The sequence below is a fragment of the Amaranthus tricolor genome, chromosome 12 (genome assembly GCF_026212465.1).
Source record: "Amaranthus tricolor cultivar Red isolate AtriRed21 chromosome 12, ASM2621246v1, whole genome shotgun sequence".
NCBI classification, from domain to species: domain Eukaryota; kingdom Viridiplantae; phylum Streptophyta; class Magnoliopsida; order Caryophyllales; family Amaranthaceae; genus Amaranthus; species Amaranthus tricolor.
The window spans coordinates 6,432,691-6,447,671 of NC_080058.1; the positions used below are offsets into that span (position 1 = coordinate 6,432,691).

The 14,981-nt window shown below is 32.4% G+C and overlaps 3 protein-coding genes across 4 annotated transcripts; 1 reads left to right on the forward strand and 2 right to left on the reverse strand.

Moving 5' to 3' along the window:
- The first annotated feature begins 644 nt into the window (after positions 1-644).
- Positions 645-2,165, forward strand: LOC130828387 (small heat shock protein, chloroplastic-like). The gene is made up of 2 exons (XM_057694352.1): positions 645-980; positions 1,669-2,165. Exons 1-2 carry the CDS (start codon positions 734-736, stop codon positions 1,977-1,979), a joined length of 558 nt encoding a protein of 185 aa, XP_057550335.1. The 5' UTR covers positions 645-733; the 3' UTR covers positions 1,980-2,165.
- Positions 2,166-2,737: 572 nt separating this feature from the next.
- On the reverse strand, positions 2,738-5,873 carry LOC130828388 (RNA polymerase II transcriptional coactivator KIWI-like). The gene is made up of 4 exons (XM_057694353.1): positions 5,641-5,873; positions 5,422-5,527; positions 3,206-3,228; positions 2,738-3,080 (listed from the first exon to the last, which is right to left on the reverse strand). The coding sequence occupies exons 1-4, from the start codon at positions 5,761-5,763 to the stop codon at positions 3,021-3,023; spliced, it is 312 nt and encodes a 103-aa protein (XP_057550336.1). The 5' UTR covers positions 5,764-5,873; the 3' UTR covers positions 2,738-3,020.
- Positions 5,874-7,435: 1,562 nt separating this feature from the next.
- LOC130828389 (farnesylcysteine lyase) lies at positions 7,436-12,185 on the reverse strand. Of its 2 annotated transcripts, XM_057694355.1 has the most exons (6): positions 11,461-12,185; positions 10,224-10,397; positions 9,148-9,507; positions 8,819-8,994; positions 7,877-8,190; positions 7,437-7,760 (listed from the first exon to the last, which is right to left on the reverse strand). In XM_057694355.1, the coding sequence occupies exons 1-5, from the start codon at positions 11,974-11,976 to the stop codon at positions 7,920-7,922; spliced, it is 1,497 nt and encodes a 498-aa protein (XP_057550338.1). In that variant the 5' UTR covers positions 11,977-12,185; the 3' UTR covers positions 7,437-7,760; positions 7,877-7,919. The 2 variants fall into 2 exon arrangements, with proteins under 2 accessions (XP_057550337.1, XP_057550338.1); XM_057694354.1 differs by having other exon boundaries at positions 7,436-8,190; positions 11,461-12,165.
- Between the last annotated feature and the right edge of the window lie 2,796 nt (positions 12,186-14,981).

Genomic DNA, 14,981 nt, shown 5'->3' on the forward strand with positions numbered 1-14,981 from the left:
TTTTTTAAGGCCTTTGCAATTTAAAAAATTATGATATTTTTCTAACAACTTAGTATCTTAAACACTTAACATATACTATGTAATTTAATATTAAGGCTCTTAATTTTTTGGGGCCTTGTACAGTTGGACATGCTCAGCACCTTCCTAATCCGCCTAATGTGATTAAAAAATTACAATGAGCATTATCTTTTGAGAAAATCTTAGTAAATAACGGTAATCTGTGAAGTAAAACAAACCCTTATGTGGTACAATTTGATAGAGTAGTAGTTTTGTTATTTTAAATTTACCTTTTTGGTTTTGCTTATTTTACTATTATTTTTTTCTTTTTATAGTGATTTACAAATTACGGTAATTCATTAAGAATTTATGTTATCTTTAATATCTAGTTAATTTTATCATAAAAAGCTCCAAGAACAAACAATTTGAATCTCCCTAGATCTCGACAGAGTAAAAAGAGCTCTTAAAGTAAAAAACTTGGTACTTAAAAATTATTCTTATGTTCCTTAGAATCTTGGTTACTTTGCTTTGTTATGAGAAAAGAGTATCTAATTATGGGAATAATAAGGAGGCTTCTCCATGCATAAAGCTGTGAACTGACATATCCTTGCATAAGACAACAAAATTCCAAAACTCCTTACTATAAATAGGCTTCCATTGGAATAATGATCATACAATCTTTCTATATTTAGTTACATTGTTAGTAATCAAAGGATTTGTTGAAGAGTATATTCCAATGGCAAGCATCAATGCATTGACATGCTCTGCTTCAACTCTAATGTCCAACAATCGGGCCTTGAATGGCCCGTTAGCAAACGGGTTGGGTAAGTTGGGCCCATGCCCGACTCCGGCGTTGAAGACACCTTCTTCAAGGCCTTCCTTGGCGGTGAAAGCCCAACAAGGAGGAAGTCCAAAGAAAATTGAACCAATGCTAGCTGAACAGTTTAACAAAAAGGTTGCTCTTATTGATACTTCTCCCTATGGTAAATAATCCATTTAATTCCTTACATTCTCTTTTATTCTTTTCTTTTGAAATATTTAGATTCTAAAGTAAAACTTTAGCTGCTGTGTCATCCTCGTAAAAGGAAAAACATCTTAATAAATTTGTTTTAATGTATATTTTCTGAATATCAATTCTTTATAATTTTTAAAAATTTACAATTAAAATTTTTTGAGTTTTAAATTTTGGATAGGATTTGTAAAAAACAAGTGGGAAAAATAGAATATTATTGACGATGTAGAATAGTCTTTCTTTTTGTCTAGACGTAATATATTAGCATGAGTGTCAATATAGGAGTAACTCTTTTAGAACAAAAATTAAGATGATGCTTTATTTGGTAAAGGACTTTTCACTTATTTTTTGTTTGCTTTTGTGTTTGGTAAAACAATTAAAAGTTGCACTTAATATATTGACCTTCTAGTTAAATTAAACACTGTAGCTGTTTAAAATTATCAGTAGATTTTTATCGATTTTTTTTAAGACTAATACTAGTATAGTTTGAGCAATATTTTCGTGATAAAAACATATCCTCAAACATGACACTAAACCACAATCCACTAACATCAATAGGCAACACTTTTCTTACAGGTAGTAACATATACTGCTACTACCGAGTACACTTGCATGAACTATGAAGGCTTTCATAACTGTTTCATCTTACTGAATTGCAGTGCGCACTCCATGGAACACCAATGAGGACGAGCACGAGATCAGGATGTATTTCGACATGCCGGGACTTGCAGCTGAAAACATCGATGTAAACGTTGTTGACAACTTGCTTATCATCAAGGGAGATGGCGGTATTGATGCTTTTGGTAACAAGATTTTCAGCCCTCGCGAGACCACAATTCACCTGCCTTTTAACTCTTGGAAAGAAGAGATCATTGCTATGTTTAAAAATGGTGTCCTCTATGTCACTGTCCCTAAGATCCTCAAATTTGAACACAAAGTTATCCATGTTCCAGTTCGAGCTATCGTCTAAAAACCGTAAATTTAATGGATGCGTATGCTGATTTCTGGGTTTGCCTCAAGAACAGCTACTAGAATTTGTTATGAATTTTTCTTTTCAGTTGTATCAGACTCTTGTACTTGTTACTTGGAGTACTTATAAATAATAAGACTTTTGAAAGTTTTTTCTCCCTGCCCTCGCTTTAGAGGGGCATGGGTATGATCTGTCTCCTATCCTCCTCCCTTCGAACCCTGACTTGTGCGAGATATTGAGTTTCCCTTCGGACCCTGACTTGTGCGGGATACTGAGTTGATGATGAGGAAAGTTTTTTGGTTAGGAAGGCATTTTAATGGTGAGAGTAAGTTTCACAAACATGTAACCTAACTAATCACTTACATATGGAGTTTACTTTTAATACTCATAACTCATCACGCAACAGAATAACTCAAGTCGAGAAAAGGCTCGACTCAAGTTACTTGACTTAAAATTGACGAGTTAAAATAGGTAGACTGCACTCAAACCCCCTCACTTGAAACTCAACTCGAGTAATCTAATCAACAGGGGACAACCGATCACTCATAGCTCAATGAGCATGCTTTGAACTCAAATGAATCGAGTTCATCTACATGAACCTTGAACTTAACTGGTAGTGATTACACCCCTGCCCATCATAAAACCATTCAATAATTAATCTTTTCAAAACTCAACGATATCAAAACCCTAATCACAATTATATGAGATCAGATACATGAACTAAAATAATGAAATGAGAAGGAAATTGAAGAACTATAAGTCTATAATCATATCACATTGAAATGACCATTTCAGCAAAATAGGATCTATAAGCATCCATAAACAGGCGGACTACCTGCAAGGCAGCACGGTTTTCCTTTTACAAGATATTCAACAATCTAAGCTATAACAATCACCTTAGTCCAATAGCCCTACATTCACTCAAAACATAAGCCGAAATTGCTAATATAACTACTACTGTTTACAGCCCTAGTTCGAAAAATGCGACTGCCAAGATTCCAACATCCATTAGACCATATCAACAAGATTCAGCTCTCCAACCTAAGAATTCTCCGCAACAGCCTCGTCAATTTTATCTGCATGCTCACTAAGCACCTTCCACTACAGTAGCCAAAGAAACATAGAGTTAAGATCAAATGGACATTCAGCTGAAGAGACTCAAGTCACAAGTCACAACAGACAAAAACATACATATTCTTATTTATACAGCAAACAAAGACACATACCTGATCCAAGGTGAGTGAGATGCCTGAAACAAACAACGAATAAGAATCAGTACAAGACCATACATACAAACACGTGCAAAAAAATATTAGACATAGTAGATATATTGCCACGTGACAGAAACTTTTTGGCAACAGTATGCATAGTAGCTGCAAAAATAGAATGATCAGATAAGCGAAAACATCAAACATCATATAGATGTGTTGCCATATGACGGAAACTTTTGGTAAGGTTTTGCGAACAATATGCATAATAGCTGCAGTTATAGAGTGTTAGAGACTAACCAATTCATGTGATACAAAAGATCTCAACTAACTGCGATGCATACTAAACTTATTGCCTGAAAGGAATAGAAAATGGGTGACCTATGAAACTGGATACACCAGTTTTGTTTCATCAAAATTAGTTAACAGGATCTACATTACCCATTATTCTTACAATTCTTTGCTAAGTACAACAAAATTGCAGAAACATCAGAACATGTTTCTTGTACTACACAACTTAAATGCAACATTTTGTATTTCAAACTAGCTACTTCCCTCCATTACATCATTCCATGATATGCATGAGTGGAAGATAGTCAATCACCCACACTATTCCTCCTTGGCCTGCCTTATTCCTAAAATAGCAATACAAAGGACACCAGTTCATGTTTTAGTGATTGATTAAACATAGAGAACAATATTTTCACGAACACTGATAGCGCTGCCCTGTACAAATTCTGATGCCAATGACAAACCTTGTTATGCTGCCAACCATCAGATGCTATGATATAGGATCATAGGATCCATAAAATTGTGCACCTCCGCTATTGGAATAGCTAATTCCCAACAAAACGGAGGGTTAGTTACTCCGTTCCCCAAGTACCAACTTTTTATAGAAAGAAAACATTTCCCAAAGGGTAGAAATGGCTAAGGCAACTTATGCTAAGTCTGGACGAAAGAAAATGGAAGGAGAGGAAGGGGAGGGAAATAAAAGGACATCATTTCTTCATTTGATACCAAAAGAGGAAGAGTAGGAAAGGAAATGAAGGTACGTCATTTCTTCAATTGGATGCCAAAAAAGGAGGGGCGGGAAGGGATTTGGAAAGAAGAGTTCCTTCGGATTTTTGTACTAAACAAATCCTTCCAACATTGATATGGTTTGATGGAAAATGCATTTTGTATTACTACAGTCAGCATACATTTCAAACACAGACACACTTATATTGATCATTTACTAACAAACTCGCATATAAATCAAAGACGGAATCAACCAACATTCCACAACCATAATACGCTCATATTTCACCAAATTTCCAAAACCAAATCCAAAAATCCATTGTTTTGAGTGTTAAAGCAAGTGCCAAATCTCCTAGTTAAGGAGATGAATTTGATCACATCGTCAAACATGCCATGTATTGCACATTGGGGAAGGAGGATGTGGGTGAGATGAGATGTGATGAATTGAGGTTTGAATCACTAGATGAGGTGATCAATGTGGATCAAATGTGATGCATTGGGCAAAGCAAGGGAGGCTTTAATCATGGCATGAATAGGCTCTACTAATGGTGTTGGGCCATGCCTTGAACGAGGCAAGGCATGGGAGGAGGCTGCCTTGAACGAGGCAACAACAAACAACAAACAAGAATGCCAGAGTGCTTGTTCGAGCATGAACATGGCTCGTTCGAGCAGCATAGTCAAAAACCAGACAGTGTATGCACAATCAAGGCGCTCGTTAGATTAGTCTTATTGCTCATTCGAGTGTCCGGTCAGAAGGCCAAGGGTCATTTTTTGTTATGATTTTTTCTTGAAGGCTGCAATAAAGTTACGAATTATTGTTGAATTATTATTGATTCTAGAACATTGTATGCTCTATTCAAAGGGCTTAGAACTTCATAGAATACACATTAAGTTGTAAAGGCTTAATATATAGAGAGGGGGCTAAAGTGGATACCAAAAGAGTTACTCTGCATTAGTATTGACTATTTAGGGTGATATCCATTATTCGTCTTAAGAGTTTGTTCTCAAAAAGGAGGGTTATTTTATTAGTGTATTGTTGAATCTTTAATAAAAATAAATATTGTTTAAGGGGAGGTATTCATTATATTGTGTGTCTTTCTTCCATTGATATTTGTTCTATTTTTCTCGTTGTTTTGTTTTGTTCTTCACTTGTGTGAGACTTAAATACTTTCATTTCATTGAGAAAACTCCTTAGTAAACAAAAATTGTCGAAATACCTTTTTTACCAGGAAGTTGTTTGCCATCTTTAACATAGAACTCGCGAATATCAACAAAAACTCTTCCTTGAAAACTCCTGACAGTAACCCTCCGATTCTTCGATATCTAGGGTTTAACATTTTACAATACATTCAATTTAAACATAAGGAATTAAAATCAAAATTCACAACATAAACCTCGTAAAACAAGATAAAGAAAATCCAAAGACCAAAAAGCACCTCACAAACGACTATTCCTTCCTCGTCATCAACTTTAGCGGACTTCTTCGGAGGAGCTTGGCCGTCAGAATCGCCGTCTGAAGCGTAATTTTCGGTGTCCTTTCTCTTTGATTTCCCCGACATTGTTGATTATGGTGGTGATGGAGAAGTTGAGAAGTTTTGCAGAAATCCGAACTTGAGAGAGGGAGAGAGGTTAGTCTTGGAGAAGTTAAAGAAGAATTAAAAGCGGTGGGAGTATTTCAAACGAAAATTGTCCTAAATAATCTAATTTATTGTCCTTGTGAATAATTTTAATTTTTGATTATTTTTAAATAATTTAATTTTAATATTTTTTTGCTGATAGCATTTTGGATTAGATTTTAATTGACTACTATAGGTACCTACTACCAAATAGGAGTAAGATTAGACCAACGAATAAACATAAAAAAAGGAAGAAAAAATAAGTGTAACGGATAGTAGGTTTATACGATAGCGCATTAAAATGTGGTTGGGGTACTATCAGCAAATAAATATACAAAAGTTGGATTATTTAAAAATAATCATAGTAGAGATAATTCACGAAAGATGGGCAATAGATGAGATTATTTATGAAAAATTTTCTTACTCTAAATGAAAGTCTTACACCAAATTATCTCAATTTGAATTCTCACCTTTGGTTTGTTTAGTTTTGTTTTTCTTTAAAAAACAAAAATTAAAATTAATTAAAAAAATCTCATATTCTGTTTAGCTCGTTTTGTAGGAGTATAGATTTCAGTTATTTTTGTGAGAGACCGTTTCTTAGAGAAGCGGCCTTAAAACAATAACCTCACATTTTTATTTTTTCTTTAAATTGTATTAATTGAGCTATTTAGCCTATATATATGGTGCGTCTCTCAGAAAAACCGTCTTATACAACAATTTGTGATAAAATTTGGTTGAGATCTGATAAAAAAAACTTTAGAATATTTTGAAATAAATAAATATACTATTGGTTGTAAATACTAATAATTTTGCTTAAAAATAACAAATGACATGGTTGTAACAAATGATTATTTTTATTGGTTGTAATATTATTGTATGTTTTTATTTTAAAATTATTATACCAAAAACGCTTGTGGCTCGATGGATAGAGCATCTGCATGAAGAGCAGAAGTTTTGGGTTGAACCCCTATTGAGTGCAGATATCAATTGGGGCTATGATTTGTGTGGAATACTGAGAGTGTTCTTTACTTTTTATTTGTTATTGATACATAATAATGTTATATGACTTTGATTGATCATTATACTGAGATAAAATATTATTTTAAAAAAATTAATAATGAAAAAAATTTTATCTATAAAATATTTTTTCCAATTCAATTTAATTATCTGATTTTATCTATAAATTTTTTATAAAAAATATTAAAATAATGATATTTACAGCTCTTAGTGATATACATAAAAATTACTAAAAAAAATTTTTTATCATCAATAATTTTAACTTTTCAAGACAATCTAATCTAGAAATTGAAAAACAATTAATATTTTATTTAATTATTTTAACTTCCCAACAAAAAATAAATGGTTAAATAATAAAGTATAATTAAATGCTTATGTTTCCAAAACAAAAATAATGTAAATTACATAAATAAAATACAAACTATTTCTTATATATAGTCCTTAGGGCTATATATATCATCTTCCAAAATATTATAATATGATAATAATAATAATATTATGTAATTGCATCTTCCTTTAAAAACTATATTTATACGTAATTTTATACTAATAAATTTCATGAATTTTTATGCTAATTTAGTAGAATGTTAATGAACAAAAGAATGGCAAAATAATGTATTTTTATAATTAAAAAATAGGAGTTGAATATAGCAGTAATACATAACACTTTCATACTTCCATACTATAACGTTGTATTTTGAAAGTTTAAGTACTCCGAATTTCATACGCTGATACAGCTAATCTTATTTGCACATTGGCTATTGAAAGTTAATAGTTCTGTGCCAAAATTGAACACGAGATCATAAAACAAAAGAAGACATAGCTGCTACTTTTTGCATCAGCATGATTACGACTTATGCGTAACACCGGAACTTTTCACCATAGTTCTTCCTATCCAGCTTCCTTTGGAGAATTGGGCAATTCTGCAAATAAAATGTCGTTGTAGTTCATACATATATAATATATAACCAAGTATGTGTTGGAGTCGAGAAACATGCAAGATACAAAGTAGTTTAACGTTATCTAGTTATGTATGTACATTGTGTCAAAATCCTCGACAACATGGTGATTGCTGCATCAGTTTACAAATCCGAGTGCTGGTAATCGCTGATACTGCTGAAAGTGGCGCTCTTCATTGGCAATGTTGAATATTGTTCGGCAGCAAGTCTTGAAAGGATTAGACGTGCTATATTTTCTCCAGAAACTGCGCCGGTTTCCATGGCGCTAGCTGCACTTTCAAAGGCGTTCACATAATACAAATGTAAATCATCCAATATAAAAGGTGCAAATGCCTCTGGAGCCTCATAGTGAGGATATGCAGCCCAATTTATTCGAATCGTCTCTTTCCTGATGCTGCATTGACGGGACAGAAACTATCATACGGTGACATTGACGAAGAGAGAAAATAATTGAAACAGGTATACGAGTAATACGACCAAAGACGTCTATAAAACAAACCAAATAGGTTCAGATAAAGTCCGGTCAATACATTCAAATAAAAGCTAATAAGTTCAGATAAGGGATGTATACTAGAGAATCATGGGTTAGCAAAGGCATTTCCTTTCACCCTGGTGAGAGGGTTTCGTTTTTCACCACCTTCCCCCTTGCCTGTAGGATTGCTCTAGCCTTAATCCCAAATCCAAAACAAAAAGACGTATATTGTATTAGCTGAGGAATGAGGTCTTGGATGTGCAAATAACAGAGACAGGTTCAAGGATCAAACGCTTGCACTAGTTTTGGATTATCATACAATGAAGCACCATATGAGCCCGAAGTCCCAAACAAATAGAATTTTTCATTATAAGATCAGAAGAATACAACTACACAAGTGCCATTATGTAATATGAAAAGCTATACCTGTACTCGGCACTATTTACGTAGTCCCAGCTGCTCAACTACATTATTTACATTTGTGTTCAACCAAGTTTTTTTAGTTTGAGTGCTTTAAGCAAGATTTAAAACATGAGCGAACACAATTTACCTAAATAATTGATCAAGCAATGCATCATCCAAAGGCTTCCGCGAGAACATCTTGTACGTCATTTCTTCTTTGTTGTGTTTCTTCAGAACAGATATACATGAAAAGGGAATGTCGGAATCTTCAAGGGTGCCAACCAGGTCGGGAATTTCCTCAACTCTAGTCAAGCCAAAATATCTCTTCGCCAAGTGAAACATAGAGCAGACAACAGACTTTAAATTAGTTTTCCATTAAGAGCCAAGAAAAAAGAATACAATGATTTTTAGAAAATCCAACAACACCATATAAAACTAGGAGAGGCGATAATAGCACAAACAGCAGATAACACGTACGTGATTTAACAAGCCCCTGATAAAGGTAGTGTGAGTGTGCTGCATCTTCCTCTGGGGTATTGATATTGGTGGGTCAAATGCAACATCCAGTTCATCAAGAGGTGTGGAAAAAACTGTGACTTGACACTTATAGCTGTTTCCCTTTGTTGAGTTAAGCTCGTAATCATTTCCAAGGTGGGAAACAGATTGAATCTCTTCATTCAGATGCAAATTAACATCTGATTTACTAATAAGCCCTGCAGCCATTTGCCAATTGCCACCTTCAACTGCCCAAAATCCACCACCAGAACCTGCTAAAGACACTGCACCTGCCAATCCACTCATGCTGACACTTTGACCGTAATTAATTCTTGTGATAACCTGCAAAACATGTAAATCAACTCAAATGCAGCCTTGCTCACTAAACTGCAGCGAACCGGCCAAGTTGAAGAAAATAAATAGGATTCAATTGGAAGCAGCATATTAGAGAAAAGGGTAAACAGAGAAAAGGGAGCCAGAATTGGTATACAAAGATTATAAAGGAGAGCAGGAAGAGAGAGGATTATGTAAAGATTGAGAATTTATCTCTGTTTAATACTTTCAACAGTTTAGTTCTACGCATATGTTTCAACAAAAGTCTTGTTTGGTTTCCTCCTAATCTCGCATCCCCATATCTTCTGCCTCAATCTCATATCAAATGTCAATATGTACAATTCATCAAGGCCATCCTAACCCCTAATACTACTGACCACTTTTATTGTGCAGGTGCTGCCTTTCTTTCACAAATATTTCTCGATATCACCTATCTAAAAAAACCCTACAATAATATTTATGTCTCTAGTTAGGGGAAGGATTTTTACATGAAAAACAGCCCTAGTTAACAACAAATGGAGCGGTGGATGCGTTATCCAGTTGTAACAATGAAACTAGCTATCAATTATAACACACAAGAAAAGTACATTATATAGAGAAAGCAAAAGATCAACTATTGATGAATAATTTAATCTTCATCATTAATTGTTTAAAAGCATAAGACAATTTTTCTTCACATTCTTGATAAGCAACATATCAACATAAGATGTTGTTAACATCCTTACCGTGACAAGCTCTTTGATGAGTATAGGAGACAATCCTGCATCAATTAACTCATCTTCCAAAGTCCGCCGAGTGAGGTTATATAAACCAGACCATTTGAGCATTCCCTCCACATCATTAAACACTGGCCTTGTATCAAGGCCCTCATAGTATTTCAAGAAATTACCCAGCATATCCTGCAATAGAAATATATATAGCTTAGGCGTATATCCATCAATGAATGAAAGGCCCCATCCTTCACTTGCCAATAAGGCAAAGAAGAAAAAACATACTTAAGAGGTTTTTTGTTTGGAAATTCCATTAGAATTACAAATTTCTAGTCATTGTCATAGTCATAGACTCATAATCATAGTCAACAACCCAATATCCCGCACACAAATTCCTAGTACATAGCCTAATACTATACTAGTATTACAAACATAGAAGACCCCATCCTTCACCCCAAGCTTACAATTACGAGATGATGGGAATTAGAATTTAAGAAACTAAAAATTCCTAAGTGTAAGAATTCAACCATGTCCCCTTGGTATTTACAATTTCCCGTGTCAACCATAAATTATCATGGTCAAATAAACAATATATTCCAAGTCTTAAGAAAATAGCTAAGGAAGTGAATTCTCGTGAATTATCGAAACTAATGAGCACTATTACTGCATTGACAAGTATCTGGTATTAAAGTCTTTAAGTTACTTGACCCTTTTGGCCCGACTTTCCTTCGATCCTCTCCATCACTTAACTTTCCGGTTCCTAACTTTGCTATAATTCCAAACCATAGTGAAAATATAAGAATATTTTTGAGTTTACCGCGAATGAAATCTAGGCCGCATTACCCACTAAATCATCCACATTATCAGCAAAATTCGTTCGTGACCATACAGCGACCGAAATCGTTTTTTTGCACTATGATCCAAACACATTTTGAGCAATTACTCCCAAAAATTAGCACACTTAGTTCCCATATAACTTAGCAAACATTTATCTAAGGTAGATACAATATAAATCATGCTTGGTTTTCAGTTTGAGCAAATCATAAGCTTTAAATTTTAAATCTAGTAAATTCAATTTTTCAAATCACTTTTTTCATCGAGTTTGATAAAGCCAGCAAATTCAATAAGATGAACAGCCTAATCAATCATAATTTCTCTACGCAAAAGAATAGCTCAAACAATAAAATGAATTCAATTATTTCACAATTCAATAACTTCAATTTAAATATTAAAGAGAAAGAAAGAATAACACCTCGACAAAATTCTGCATTCTGAGCAAAGAAAACCCGTACCGCCAAAAAAACTTAAAATCATTAACCAAAGAAACAACTTTATTAAAAAACGAAAACCCCCAATTAAAACCAAAACCAGTCCAGGTTTTAAACACAAACTTATTCCCATCCCAAATCCCTAATGAACTATCATCATCATCACCACCAGGAAATTTCTTCTTCAAATTCAAATATTCAGTATAATTCGAGGTATGGTAATTCTTAGGGTGAATAATGGAAGCACCAGCTTCGAAAGTATGATTAGCAACGGTGACAGTAGCCATACGACCACCGACGACATGGTTACGTTCGAAGATGTGAATTGTGGAGATTGGTGAGGGTTCTGGGGAGTACTTGCGAAGAAAGTGTGCGACTGATGAGCCGGAGATTCCGCTTCCAATGATGCAGACGGTGGAAGGCGGTGGTGGAGAGGAAAGAGAAAAGGGTGGAAGGAGGATGAAGGAGAAGAAAATTGGCAGTAATAATGGTGATTTCATGGTGGAGTAGTAGATATTTGTTGATTGTTGTTGTGTATTAACTGTTAAGTGTGGGTTTGTGCGACAAAAACGGAGATCGGAAATTCATAACATGGAAAAGGAATCAAGAACATGGTTTGCGTTTGAACGTAGAAAGAAATAGAATCCACGGTAACAAGACAACGAAATGTTGGAGAAACGATCAATAGCCGATAATCGATAGTCCATAGCCGAAAGTTGATTTGATTAATTGAATTCATTATTGGAAAAATTACGTAATCTTATTTTTTGAAAATTATTTAATAATTTAACATTTGCTTTCAATTTGTAGCTAATGAACCCTTTAAAAAATGACATGTTATATCAGCTTACCTCTCATCTTCTTCTTTATAATAATTCAATCTATTTTACATTACTTGTCAATAATCCCACCTATAAAACGTTTTTTAATAATCCAACATTTGCTTTCAGTTTGTTGCCAATAGACCCTTCAAGAGCTAAGTGAAATTAATATTATTTCCAAAGCTTATGAAGTTAATCATCGCATAAATAGTAATTATCTTTACGTTCATATCTCATCAACTAAGGGTGTTTAAAAAATACGACCCACTTCACCCGACGCATTGATCCGCTAACCCACATCCTAAATGACATGTCAATTTTTTTAAAAAAATAATATAATCGACCCGCTTTAACCATGTTGGAATGAGCAACAAAATACATTGAGTCGGATATCCGCCGACCCGTTATGTGCTATCTTTATCAAGTTGAAATTTACACGTTAAAATTTATAATCAATATAATTATAAAAAATTAATAATACTCCTATGTTTTTCATTCCTTCAAAGTATAATACTCCTTTAAATAAGAGGCAAAGAGAAATTAAATATTTTTAAAATTGTGAATTTTTATATAATAATTAAAGAGAAAATGTGTTAAAGATATTAAAAGAGACTTAACATGTATGGATGTGATATATTGAATTATTATAAACTAGTGCAAAGAGAAATTGAGTGTTTTGTTTCTTGAAGGATCCATTGGCAACAAAATAAAAATAAAGATTGGATTATTAAAAAAATTCAAAAGGTATGATTATTGATAGGTAATGCGAAATAAGTTGGATTATTATAAAGAAAGAATAGATGAGAGGTAACCTGATATAGCAGGTCATTTTTTAAAAGGTCCACTGGCAACAAACTAAAAGCAAAGTTTGAATTATTAAAAAAATTTCAAAAGATGGGATTATTGACAAGTAATGGAAATTAGATTGGTTTATGCACGACAATTTTTAGTTTGGAATATTTGGTAAATTTTAGCTATAGAAGAAAGTTAATCAATATAAAAGACATAAAAACATATAATAAATTATTTTAAAGTTCATAAATATTTTTTATTCAACCTTCTTAAGTCTATTAATAAGTTATCAGTATAGTTGTAGATTATACTAGATAATGTCCGTACGATGCACTACTTTTTAAAATATTCTGACATATTTGTATAAACTAAAAATTTAAAAATTTTAAGAGACAAATTTTACATTATAGCTATATTTCATTTCATTTTGAACTATTGTATATTTACGTACATTGTATGATATTTTGTATTGTGCGCGCAAGTAATTGTGAAAATTTAGTTTACGACAAATAAATCACAACAAAAGACAAAAAGTACATTATACTTTAACCATTTAAAAATATCCAATATATCAAATAATACTCATTTAATAAATTAAATCGAGAAGATTTTATAAATAATTGAAAAAAATGAAATAAAATATATGATAATCTAATGCATTAAATGATGTGACCTAGTAGAATGTAAAAAATAATAATTAGATTCTAGTAAGTGAAAGATATGAAAAATAATTTATAGCAGTGATAATAATGACATCATAATCTAATTTTTAAGGAAAAACTTTTATCGAGAAAGTGACACTTAACCAATTTCATAAAATGATGATTCAGCTGTATTTTGTTTTAGTATTAATTAACTAGTGATATTATAAGAAGTATTGTAGTCTAAAAAATTGATATTTATTATTTTTTCATATTATTTGAATTCAACTAATATAATGCGCTAAATTTACTCATAAACATTAGATAACAAATAAGTAAAAAAAGCAAAAACAAAGAAAAAAGTAGAGTACTAACCAGAAGTAAGTGTGACCACAAATTCTATGAGGGACGGTCTTTTTGAGAGACCATTTCTAATTAGACAAGTCTATTATATTTTTTTAAAATATTGTAAGTAGACATTAAGAATGATGTAAGTAGACATTTAAGATAATAAAAGTAAATATTAAAAATACGATAAATAGGCACTAAAAAAAATATAAGTAGAAATTAAAAATACGGTAAGTAAATATTAATATTTAATAGACTGGACTTAAAATACATCTCTTAAAGAGATTGAGTGTGTGACCCACTCGTCAAACTTTGATAGTGCTTGGCACCTTTAAAAAGTTACTCCTATAGTAAGTGCGTACAAACGAGAGATATGGAATGACGGTAATATTGTCATTACAGTCCAAAAATCCACTAGAATATCACAAAATGATGTATTCTCGGTGTGTAAATTGTTTCAATCAGTTTTTTTAACCAAACACTATATTCCTTCGCCTAAATATTCTCTAATCATCTCTTATATCATGCATCTCATGTCGACTATGGAATAGCCAAAGTCAATGGAGTATAAAATGGTGAATATTTGGCAATTTGCGAACATTATAATCAAATCTAAATTTATAGAGAATTATGAATTTGTCTTAATATTTTTTCATTTCTTTTTATTGTCTACAAGATGAATCAAATTTCCCTAACTTCACGGTCATAAAAAATTGAAACTTAATTTATTAATACTCCATTCACATTAAAATAATGCTTAATTAACTTTTTTTTTCTTTTTTTTTTTTACAGTTTTCAAGTATGATTTGAGTCTCAATTATAAATACATTTTATAATATATATATATATATATATATATATATATATATATATATATATATATATATATATATATATATATAT

What these genes read in the sequence shown, in the direction of transcription:
- LOC130828387 (XM_057694352.1), top strand. Translation starts at nt 734, where the DNA reads ATGGCAAGCATCAATGCATTGACATGCTCTGCTTCAACTCTAATGTCC. An exon ending in TATTGATACTTCTCCCTATG is followed by an intron (nt 981 to 1,668) that starts GTAAATAATCCA and finishes ACTGAATTGCAG; the next exon opens with TGCGCACTCCATGGAACACC.
- LOC130828388 (XM_057694353.1), bottom strand. Translation starts at nt 5,763, where the DNA reads ATGTCGGGGAAATCAAAGAGAAAGGACACCGAAAATTACGCTTCAGAC. An exon ending in AAGGAATAGTCGTTTGTGAG is followed by an intron (nt 5,528 to 5,640) that starts GTGCTTTTTGGT and finishes GTTAAACCCTAG; the next exon opens with ATATCGAAGAATCGGAGGGT. An exon ending in ACAACTTCCTGGTAAAAAAG is followed by an intron (nt 3,229 to 5,421) that starts GTATTTCGACAA and finishes TGTTTGTTTCAG; the next exon opens with GCATCTCACTCACCTTGGAT.
- LOC130828389 (XM_057694354.1), bottom strand. Translation starts at nt 11,976, where the DNA reads ATGAAATCACCATTATTACTGCCAATTTTCTTCTCCTTCATCCTCCTT. An exon ending in GAATGCAGAATTTTGTCGAG is followed by an intron (nt 10,398 to 11,460) that starts GTGTTATTCTTT and finishes TTTCTATTGCAG; the next exon opens with GATATGCTGGGTAATTTCTT. An exon ending in TCATCAAAGAGCTTGTCACG is followed by an intron (nt 9,508 to 10,223) that starts GTAAGGATGTTA and finishes CATGTTTTGCAG; the next exon opens with GTTATCACAAGAATTAATTA.